At 41.8% G+C, this 11,621-nt stretch overlaps 1 protein-coding gene across 23 annotated transcripts in view; it reads right to left on the bottom strand.

Moving 5' to 3' along the window:
- Positions 1-302: 302 nt before the first annotated feature.
- The window catches only part of BNC2 (basonuclin 2), a 410,528-nt gene continuing 399,209 nt past the window's right edge, over positions 303-11,621 (bottom strand). For 17 of the 23 annotated variants that reach the window (XM_032477642.1, XM_032477637.1, XM_032477641.1 and 14 more), the window contains one exon: positions 303-10,266. In XM_032477642.1, coding sequence (XP_032333533.1) covers positions 9,606-10,266 — 661 coding nt within the window. In that variant the 3' untranslated portion in view covers positions 303-9,605. The remainder of the gene's footprint in view (positions 10,267-11,621) is intronic. The other 6 variants (XM_032477653.1, XM_032477652.1, XM_032477639.1 and 3 more) reach the window with 5 other exon arrangements.

The following is an 11,621-nucleotide window of genomic DNA, read 5'->3' as shown; positions in this document are numbered from 1 at the left end:
GAAGCGTCCCCAAAGGGCTAGCTTTAGTGAGGAAAGAGCCGGTGTTTGCTGGGCTCTGCCGGGACTGGCTGGGATCTTGGTCGCTCTGACTCAGCTTTGCCATCTGAGTAAGAGACGAGTTTGATCTTCCTAAGAAGTGCCCTCAGTAGTGCCCAGGTTCAGTCCAAACAGGAGATGGTTATCCAACAAGTGTGCTTAAATAGGGTGAGTGATGATGCGAGCGGACGTGTTCCCAGGTGTGTTTTGTAAAGGTCTTACTGGAGTTTGTTGAGGTTTCTTCAAATCAAGAAGGGAAGTAGAGATCAGTGACTGATAAATCTTTAATATAAAAATTGTACAAGAATTTTGATACAAATTACAAGAGGTATTTGGACAAAATATGAATAAAATTCCATTTACATCCCCGAACCCTTATGCATTTTATGCAAAAGACATACTGTAGACAGTTATAGTACAGAAAATACAACAAAGGAAAATGTAAATAAAAAACTTTTAATTCCCTTAGGCTACTAATAAAAACAAACCAAAAAGCAAAACAGAAACAAAACCCTTGTTCAAGGTACAGACAGTATGTATGAAGCTACCGACGACACAATGACATGATTGGGGGGATGCAGGCTGTCCCCGCCCCTTGGTGCAGCTCCCTTGAGTAGTACACACCGTGGCTCTGTGACAGGCTGAGCAGAAGAGGCTGATCTGATGCAGATGAGAACAGAAACAAAAACATAAACCCCCAAACTATGGGGGAGGGAGAGGTCATATCTTGAGGAAAATTCCTTTTCCTCAAGATATTTCAGTTCCCTTGGGCCGCTTTTGCTGTCAGATACGCAGGGTGAGTCCGGCGTGTGTGTTATTGAGACCCACCAGTGGGTTTGGCATGAGTTAAGAAGGTTATGTGTTCTCTCAACCACGTGAGGGCTGTTGCCATTTCTTGAGGACTAGTCCGCTATTGGCAGTAGAGAACGGGGAGCTTTCTTTCCTGAAGCCCCGACTAGCCTCCACCTTTGAGGAAAGGTCCAGGGTGGTGGCCTCAGATCAAAGTCTTCTTCCACCTTTCTTGCCCCTCTGACCTCCAGGTACCCACATTTAGCTTCCCTGCCCTGCTCATACTGGCATTGGTAGGAAAAAAGTAAGACTTCTCTGCATGGCAGCTGAACCAGAGTTTGCACAGGAAAGGGAGAGCACCATAAATTATCAATCTTAGTCATATCAGGTTACTGTATAATACTAGAACATCTCATTCACTTAATTCACGTTATATAAACCCTGGACAGGGTAGGACACACACGTTTCCAAAGTGATCAAAATCCAGATGAAGGAGGGAGTGTTCTACCTTCTTGCTTCAGAAAAGATATTTTTTGGAGGGGGTAGGGGAGATAGAAGAACAAAGGGTAGGAGTGGAGAGATAATGGAAATTCAGGGAGATTAAGATGGACAACGAGAGGAATGGATTACTCTGTACAAAGACATGCAAAAATGCTCCAAATTGAGTACTAGATGAAAGAAAAAATAAACAATCGATCTTGGTTTATACACCTCAAGTGAACCTATTAACTCAGCACATTGTCTGGGCGTCAGGAGCGTCATACCTCGTGAATCAGTGCTTCTCAGGGCTACGGCACCGACTCGGAGGCGGGGTGGGGGAGGCTTTGTCCGCTAGCGCGGTGCGGGCAGGCAGGAGGCTCCCGGGAAACAGTGCCAGGTCAGCTCGCCTTGGGAAGTGGGGGCTACCAAAAGGGCTGGGGTTTTCTTCCCGCCTTGTGGAGAACATTTCCAGGGCCAGATGAATGGAGCTCTCACATCCAGGGTCTCCCCAGAGTCCCCTCAGTCCTTGAGCTCCGTAACAAGTGGGCAGAGCCATTTCATAATGGATTGATTTGCCATCTTAATTGTGCATTATTTCAACATCACATTTGGCAACAAGGAAGCCTTATTATAAAATCTTGGTATAGTGCTTAGATACTCTCTCTTCAAGAAATATATTTTTATACTATCTACTTTCCTTTTTTGTTAAAATACCTTTTTTTCTGCTCTTCCTTGCCTTCAAAGAATCTTCAAAAGAGGAAGCTAAAAAAACTTTAAAAAAAAAAGTTAGAACTGTCCTTAGCACCCCTGTTAAGGAGGAGGAAGCTAATGTTAGCAGAACCTGTGCAATTTTGGCAACTTAATTTTTAATTAAGATTCTATTAAGATGTTTGATAAATGACCATTTTATATACATACTGGGGGAACTTAAAAAAAATCAAGTTAACTGCTTTTTCTTTGACCCCAAGAAATCCTTGCTCAAAGTGCTTTTCTTCCCAGCCCTCACACTGGGTTATGAGATTATTTTAGCACAGGTTTGTCAACATAGACCTGTTAAGTTGTCTAGGTCTGCAGCTTTTCTCTTTCCAGAAGTTTGCATCAAAGATGACACCGCGTGTATCTTATTTGATTGACAAACATATTTGAAACATGACTGTTCAAAGTGGGTCAACAGCTTCTTCCAGACCTGCTGCCGGCGGGTTAGAAGGAAGCGTGGAGTCCCCTAGTTCCATTGAGGGAGACGCACCACTGGTCTTGCACTTCCTTTCGTCACTAACTAGCGCTTCTGAGCCACCCTTTAATTAGTTCAGGAGACAACAAGAGCAGCCAGTACCTGTGCTTTATTTGGGCTCAGGGTTTGGGAATGTAGCATTGTCACGTGATCGTCCTTTGTACCTTTTGTCCCCTCGTCACTTGATTTCGTAAAGCTCACGAGCTTGTACTTACCACAGTTCTCCCAAAGTGGAGAACTTACCTTTTACGGATAGCGCTGTTCCTGTTTTAGTGATTACAGTGAGGATCTCTGTGCCTTCTGATATTTTTCAGATTGTCAGTCCAGTTAAACAAAAGTTAATCTGTCTTGTTACCCTATGGATTCGGAGGTTGTCATGGCAAAATACATCAGTATATTTAGGCGAATGGTTGGATGCCAAAACAAAATTTATTTTTCTTACCATCATGCACAGCCAATTTGTTTACACCATGTGCACTTTTTAAAGAGGAAGTCAAATATTTTAGCGCTTTTCTTATAGAATATGGGGCTGATCTGATCCCACTTTTGCCACTGACTGGCAGAAATTTTGCTCTAATTATAGGGCCACACTCGGGACTCCCCAAGTGCACGGGCATGGAGCTGCAGTGCTTCAGTTTGCAGACACAAATGCTGTCACAGCCAGCATCCCTCTACTGACCCTTACCTAAGTAGTCTTGTTCCTGTCCACTTAATAGCTGGAGAGGGCACCTGGAGGCGGCCTTGGGCTTCCCAGAGATATAGTTTAGTAGGTGTGTGTACGTGCTCGTGTGTTGGGAGAGGAGGGAGAGGAGAAAGCTGGAGGAGGAAGGAGGGGATAGAGAAAGAGAGACGGACTGTGAATGTGTGTGTACATCAGGGAACTCGGACGGAAAGCCTAGCCCTTGTACTCAATTTCCCCTTCACAAGGGATAAACAGGCAATTACGCATCCTTTTATATTTGATGGCCAAGTGCTGAACTGGAAAGCACACTATTAGTTTGTGTCCCTTCAGGGCCAGGGCAGTAAGTAGCCAGGAGAGCTGGGGCTGAAGCGGAGAGGGTGTTGTCTGCTGTTAGTGTGACAGTCTTGTCAGCAGCGTTCACATTACTGGAAGGTAATAAAGTGACAAGTAAGTTATTAGAAAGATATGAGGTGAAATTGAACTGAAGCTTCTCGCTGCTCAGCCTGGCTGTTCCCCTTCCTCTTCTGTAATGGTCCACTATTTGTTACAAACTGAGCCTTGTCTTGATACTCTATATAGAAAAGAAGAATTTTTTTTTTTTGCAGTAAAGGTCAAATGAATTTACAACAACACTTCAGAGGAGAGGAATAAAGATAGTTTTATGACAACTATAGTACGTTACTTCAAAAAATATATATAGCATTATAATGAACGATGATGCTGATCCAATTCTGTGCACTTGTAAAACGGCTTAGTTTTTTTTCAAACCCGTTATTGGTTATTTGGATTTTTCAACGAATGCCAGAAAGACAGTACTTGATGTCCAGTTATTGCCAAACGACCATAAACATCATTTTGTGCCAGATGTGGGAAGAATGAGGATGACAGGAGGACACAGGGAAGGATGAGGGCTGGGCCGGAGGGACGTTAGGTTGATTCACTAGCCAGTTTTGGAGCTGGATTTACATAATGCTAAAGGAAAATTGCCGTTTACAGTGAGCAACTTTCCAACTGGAGGAAACAGGGAAATAAATTGGGACAGATCCGATATGGCCTTAATGCTAACACGGGCAAGACTACCTACCACACAGGGTTCTGCTTGGAGGGGAAATATGAAAACAGAAAAGTTACTTTGATGCTTCCTAGGAAGGCGAATGAGCTCACATTTTGATCAAGAAATCTTTAGCCAAACAGCATTACAACCACAGCTACAGGGGCAAGCCAAAGTAATGATGGAGAAAGAGGTCTGTGCTGGGAACCACTCACTTCAGCTCCACTTGTCACAAGTGGAGCTTGGTTTGACCACTGGCCTTTACTATAACCTAGAGGACCCAAAGGATATTGTTGCTCCCTAAGGGACTCTAGCATTACTTCCCACTCCAAAAAAAAAAAAAAAAGAAAAAAGGAAAATGAAGAAAAGAAAAAATGAACTACACCCCCCACCCCAACACACACACAGCTGCTCTAGCTGGCTTTCCTGGCCCGCCTGGCCGAGCTATTCCACGCAGCATCCTTGTTTTCCTCCTCCCGCCCTCCTCAGACCGGGGTTCAGTGCCGCGCGCGAGTCACGGCGAGATCTGGAGGGCACTGGTGGAGACACACACACCTCCTGCTAGGCTGAGTTGTACTAGACTTTTCTCTTGAACATACACTTTCACTGCATTCACTATTTTCTCTTCGAGTTACCTTCAGACCAGGGCAGGTCCCTGTGCTCTGCTTTGTATCCCTCAGTTCCCTTTAAAAACTGATTCCCTCCAGCCTTTTTGGCTTCTGCCTTTTATCGCCCTCCTTATGCATTTCTACCCCTTTCATTAGAAAAACAAAGAATGAGCTGGAAAAGCAACATTCTCTCATTGAAATATTCCAAGTTGGGGAGAACAGAAGTGATTTAAAAAAAAACAAAACAAAACAAAACCAAAACAAATTTGTCATAATTTTAAAAAGTTCTCCAGAAAAGGAGTGTGTCCATAAGATCAAAGAAAGTTTCTTCCGGATGATTTGTTTCTTATGAGAGCAGATGTAGCATGTCTCATGACAGCTGAACATTATTTACTCTGTTGGTCAGTCTCACCCACCACTGAAGACCAAGCACAAGTCAGGACCGCTCAGGTCCACTGTTAGCAGCTAGCAGCAAGTCTGTCTCACTCTGGTTACTGGCTTCTTTCTGTTTTAACTGCCAAGGGCTGCAGCTCTCGTCTGCTTGGCACACATCAGGGGTGTGTACAGAGGAGGGGGAAAAAAAGGTCAGTTTTTACTTGGTGGGAACCTAGTGCGTGGGTCCTCCTGAGGAGAACGGGCAGAGTGCCTGCGGAACAGCCCATGCTGCATATATTCAAAGCTTGCCTTTTTTTTTTTTTTAAAGGAGCAATGTATATACTAACAGGCTGTTAACCAGTTAAGTGCCTTTCTCCTCTTACTGGAAAGGCCTGGAAATTCATGGCCAAAGAAATCACACTACAAGGACTACTGTGCAGAAAACAATTTCAAAAGAGATGCGTGTCACATTGAGGGGGAGACATTAACACACTGACACCTTTAAAAGGCATCACGCTAAACAGGTGGTTGGACTAAGATCTGAAATGCATTGACTTTTTTCAGTACAATTAACAGCAGAACAAAGAATGTCATGCTTTTTATCACATTTTTAAAACCAAATTACTTATTATCTATCCTTATTCTTGGTCTGTGTTGTCCCTCTCTGTAACAGATACTCCCCAAAGCAGACTAAGCTTTTCTGATATGTGTAAAAACATATCTTAAAATGATCAAAACAGTACATTTCAACACCAGCTCATGAACACGCACATGAATGGTACCTGTGACAAAAATGTTGCTTAAAATCAACTGGGGAAAGGCTGCTTGGATGAAGAGCTGCCATCCCTATTCCTTTTCAGCGGGCGTAGGAGGGAGGCAGCTAGACGGAACCTGTTTTGCAATAGGAAATCCTATGGGGAAAAAAGGAGCATGAATGGGCAAAGAGGAAGGGCTCAGTGATTAAAATGCTGATCTCTTTATCCTTTCCATTTCCAAATCAGCCTTGGAATCACCATCTTAACTAGATTTAGAGTTAAGTCAAAACACCGCCCTCGGGCACACACCCAAGAACAAGCAACACCTGGGGACTAGGAGAACGCTACGTTGCATGAGTAGACATTTTATGGACCACTTCCATCCAAATAGACTTTATACTGGAAAATGTTATTCACCCACTTAGAAGGCCACCATAACATGTGGGCACTTGAGGCACAAAAGTAGTAGCAAAGAGGGGAGAGACTTAAAAGGGCATGTTGTCCAGGACTCACTGCTGTTTCTCCAACAAAAGGCAGGTGAACATGTTCATGCTTCCAAGCAAGGGAAATTCTACCCTGAGAATCTCATTCTTCTGGACTTGTTCCACTGGGCTAGCCGTATCAGCCTGGTTTGTTTGTGGCAAGTAACAAACATTGGTTCTAAGCCTGGTTCATGTGCTGACTGACGTGACCTGCTGACAGCCACGTGGTTCACTCACTAGGGCTCTCGGACCTTTCCGTTGACATTAAACTGACTCAACACTGATTCTGTACAAGATGAGTTCTAATATCTCAACCAGGAATGTAACTTTAAAAAATTGCTGAAAATGAATTATTTTCATAAAACTACATGTCGTTTAGTCTACGCACACTCCCAAAGCTAGTGTTTCCATACTCTTTTGGTATACCAAAAATAGTTTTTCCACTCTTGGAACCGAATCACTTGGTTCACAGGGCAACAGCGCAAACACAGAGAACGCTAAGAGGACCAAAATGTTTGCAAACAAACTTTCATTATTCTAGTTCAATCTTTCACAAACATACTGTACAGAGGCTTATATGGTATAAAACAAAGGAAAACATCTCTGTCTATTCAATTTAACACAACACCAAAATAAAGCAATTAAGACTTTGGGGAATTCAAAGGTACAAGAAAACAAAAAACGGTTAGCACTAATTCCTCAGCTTTTTTACCGTAAACATTTGTCATTTAACAGACATAGTGTTTGATATAGTTTCTTTTGTACTGTAAATACTTTTGGTCTCTCCTCACTGTAGAACAAAGGAAGAATTAAATGAACCCCATGGCATCCTCTGAAGGAGGTGCAAAGAAAACTCCTAGACACGTCTAGCTTATCTTTAAGAATCTATTGTTTCTGAAATTTTCACAAATAAAAATACGGAATCCTCAACTAACGATGCTTAATTTTGGAAACAATAAATACTGTGAGGTACAATAAATCCTACAGGAATAATAACAAGAGAAACATATTAACAGTTTCCTTTGGCAAATTTAACGGAAGTGAATGCTGATGTGAACATAGGAAAAAAAATTACAAAACATGAAAATTGGAAATGCTACTACAAGTTAATAAGACACAGGGGGTATTTTTAATTTTTAGGCTGATGAGAAAAATGCTTGAGGCCCTTAAATGCAGAAAAGAAATACATTCTCTTTAAATTATTATGTACTGCTTGACAAAATATTCCTTATCTCTTTTCTCCCCAACCCTCCACTTAAAAAAAAAAAAAAAAAGAAAAAAAAAAAGACAACAAAACACTGTCTGCAATGCACACCCTAATGGTTTTGGCTGCAGACTGAACTTGAGTAAATATCATCATTTAGTCAGTATGTTGTGGTAGCCGAGGCTGCCGATGTGGTTAACCAGCTCAGGCAACATGTGTAAACATCGGAAACAAAACAAAACAAAACAAGGTTTGGAGGATCCTCTCCCTCCCCTTTCTCACTCTCGACTGCTTGGTTTCAGGCTTGCTTTCATTTCTCTCTGACAGATCGTGTGGGGAAACACAAAACACGAAACAGTGAGAGATCCTATTTTAAACCCCCTTCTTCTGGCTTTGCAGAAAGGAGTGTTGCTCAGTTCAAGTTCAGCACATGCTTTCAAAGCTTCCCAGTACTGCTACTGTTAAACGTCTTTTGATTTTGTCTATCAAACAGGCCTGAATCATAGTCCTACTGCAGAACTTGCAACAAATTAGGTGGCCACACGACAGACCAACCCGGTTCAGGCTTTTCCTTTCTTTTTAAAGGGTAAGAGTTAGGCCTTTGCAAATGAGCCTTCAACTCTTTTCCTGTATTCAGCTTTGTTCCATAGTGAGTAATTTGGGCTTTTGTATCCTGAAATATTATCCTGCCTCTAAAGAATAAATGCCTTGGCCGTTTCACACCACATAATTTTGTTTTCCTTTTATGTAACTTAACATATAAGCAAGAAGGATGCAATGTTGATTCTAATAACATTCGGCACTTGAAAGAATCACCAAGTGTTGTTTTTTTTTTTAAAGCGGTTTTCTGGTGGCCGACAAATTGGCCTGTGGTTATGTTGAGTGACTAATTGTATTTTCTTTTCTGGAAACTTGTGCAAAGTTGGCAGTTTCGTGTTAACACTAATACTTTTGTTTGGCATTTGTGCCCTATACTGACCAGACCATTTTTTATACAAGTGAATTTTTTTTAAAAAGACACTTACTCCAAGTATGGCAATAGTTTAAGGATAAAAAAAGAAGCATGGATATTACACATCCCCTTGTAGTGTATGAAAAAAAGTGCATGACTGAATTTATGTACTAGTACAGGACATTTTAAAAAATCAGATCTGTGCTGTAAGGCATGCCAGCACCTCTTTATCACTATATCTAGCAGGTAGTAAAAACAAGACCAAGTTTCTTTTTTCTTTAAAAAAAAATGTGCATTAATGCTAACATAAATGAATTGAGCTAGCCAGCAAACTATTTTCCTGTATATCTAACAGCTGGATGTATCTGTAAAAATTAAACAAAAGAGTTAAACAACCATCGATACACTTGTTTTACATCGCTGGCCTCTCAAGGCTAAGTATTTACAGGTGAATCTGCCATGCTTTAATCGAAGATTCTCTCAAAACCTTAAAGTTCACAAAAGACAACTATTAGAAGTTCCTTTTCTGTTTCTTTTTTCTTCCCCCCCCCCTTTTTTTTTTCCTTTTGCAGGCAACAGTCATGGGTACTAATTGTCTCTTTGGAGAGGACCAAGAATTATTATTCTGTCAAAATTTGGGCTACTTGCACGCTTTATGTGTGTGTATGTGTGTTTACAGGGTACTCTGTTTTCACCCGCAAATTAAAGAACCCACCTCTTTCCCAAAACTAGAAAGGAAAAAGAAAAACAATTTCAAAAGCACCTAGTGTTTATCTTGTCATAGCTGAAAAAAATGTGTGCGTGTGTGTATACACAGACCCAGAGGCACACATGTGTATACACACACACACACCTCCATACACACACACCCTCCCAAGTACACAAGCACACACTGACTCTGGCAGTTCGAATATGCAGGCCATCTGGTGAGAGCTGGCATGTGGAGTGTCCGTTTTGAGACTAATCTACCGAAGTGAAGGGAATGTTTTTGTGGAGATTAGGGTTCTGACTGTGCCGATTTCGGCTTCGCACAGAGGAAAACATCATGTTGCAACCGGGGACTTTGCACTTGTGCATTTCTCGCAAATGCACGGTTTTATAGTGCACTCGCAGGGTCCCCTTGTTGCTGTACATTTTGTGGCAAATGTTGCACATGATCCCACCATTGCTCCCGGACAAGCTGTTGAACATCAGAGATCCCGACATGTCAGCCCCTAGGCTGCCGGGGAGGGCGGGGGCCTCAGCCTTGTGCGCCGACTCCCCACTGTCACTCGCCCCGTCAATGTCGTCCAGAAGGATCCCCTCGTCACTCCCTGCGTCGGATTCTCTGGAGGAATGGATGCTGCTGCTGGACTGGAGGCTGGAGGTGGTGCTCAGGTCAAGGACCATGTAGTCCTCCGCCATGCCTCTCCCGTACCCGTTCAGGTGGGAGTCTTCCGTCCCGGCGGGAGAGGAGGTGTCTTCCCTGACATCGAGCCCCAGGGGGTGCTGGGCACCATAGATCTTCATCAAAAATTCATCCCGGAGGTCCTTGCTAAGGGAGGGCTGCGATGAGTCCAGGCCCATGTCATCGAGTTCTTTGGTCAACAGTTTACGGTGCAGATTTATGTTGGCACTGTGTCTAGGAAAACAAGAGGGAAGGGGGCGGGGGCAGGTACACAGGGAGTGGGAAGGGGGAGAAAAAGGAGAGCATTTTAAAATGGATTCAGCTTTCACTAGGCGTCAAATAAGCACATTCACTGCTAATGACACCATTACAAAAGCAAACGTTTCTCTATACCTTCAGGATTTGGGAATACGTGGTGGTGGGGAGTGCTCCACTAACATCATTTTTATGAGAGTAAAATTCTTCAATGGTGAACGAGTGCAAACCCGTGCGCCTTTTTCTGAATGACGGTTCTGTTCGTTTTGCTGTGTAGCAGCATCAGTTGCAGGGAATCTCAAGCAGAGATTTGAGAAAATATATCCAATAGGATAAAAGAATGGAAACTTTTTGCTTATCTAACCTTAATCATTTGAATTTACCTAAAAGGAAAACAAAACAAAACCCCTTTTTTTTCTACAGCAAACACTGTACTTTGCGGTATAAAAAGGATTCTTTTTTCTAAAAAAGTAAATGGCTTAGATAATTAACGATTAACTTCAAAAAAGAATTGTTTCCCCCTCACCTTCCTACACCTCCTGTTTTAGGTAGGAGAAGAATTGATCTTAATAGGTTAGCAATTTGAAATAGGGTTACAGACTGTCTTTAACAAAAATCCTCCCCCCTCCCCGAATTTGGGATCTCAGCTAAATCTAATAGTAAAATACATTTATTTTCAGAAGCTGCTACATTTTAATGTTGAAAATGTTTTTATCAAGTAATTCGTTTTAAATTCAATTCTTTAAAAAAAGTGAAAAACAAATTGATTTTTTAAATAAAACCCACCCACCCTTTAGAAAAAAAATCACACTCAACAACAGAAAAAAAAAAAAAACAGGAAAAAAGAAAAAACCCCAAAGGGACCAAAATGTTTTTTAAAAAAACCCACACACGATGAATACAAAAGAAAATCAAGCACAATAATAACAAATAGTCCCTCTCTTTTAACAACTGGAATCGTACTTCTTAGACAAGCAAAACTTTTACTGTACTCACTGAGTGCTTTGCTTGTGTAAAATAAGATAGGATTGTCCCAGAACATCCATAGGGATGTCATGATTTACAAAGCCTGATACATTATTATCTGAAAACATTGCCTTTGTATTTACATCCCCCATTTATTTTTAAAATGCCCTTGAGCATATACCTCTCTCCACCTGAAAGGCTCACATTTGACAAGTACCTAAATTGAAGGCTACTCTTCCAAAAAATAAGCCAATAAATAAATACACAGATACATAAAAGCTTCTCAATAATGGCAGAAGCTCTGCATTCTTGGAGAAGTAATTGTGATGACAGAAATGACCTGGGATGGTCAGTATAAAGTTCAACAG

Source organism: Camelus ferus, chromosome 4 (assembly GCF_009834535.1).
Source record: "Camelus ferus isolate YT-003-E chromosome 4, BCGSAC_Cfer_1.0, whole genome shotgun sequence".
Classification (NCBI taxonomy): Eukaryota; Metazoa; Chordata; class Mammalia; order Artiodactyla; family Camelidae; genus Camelus; species Camelus ferus.
Note: the sequence above shows the minus strand (reverse complement) of the source record. Positions and strands in the feature narration are given on the sequence as shown.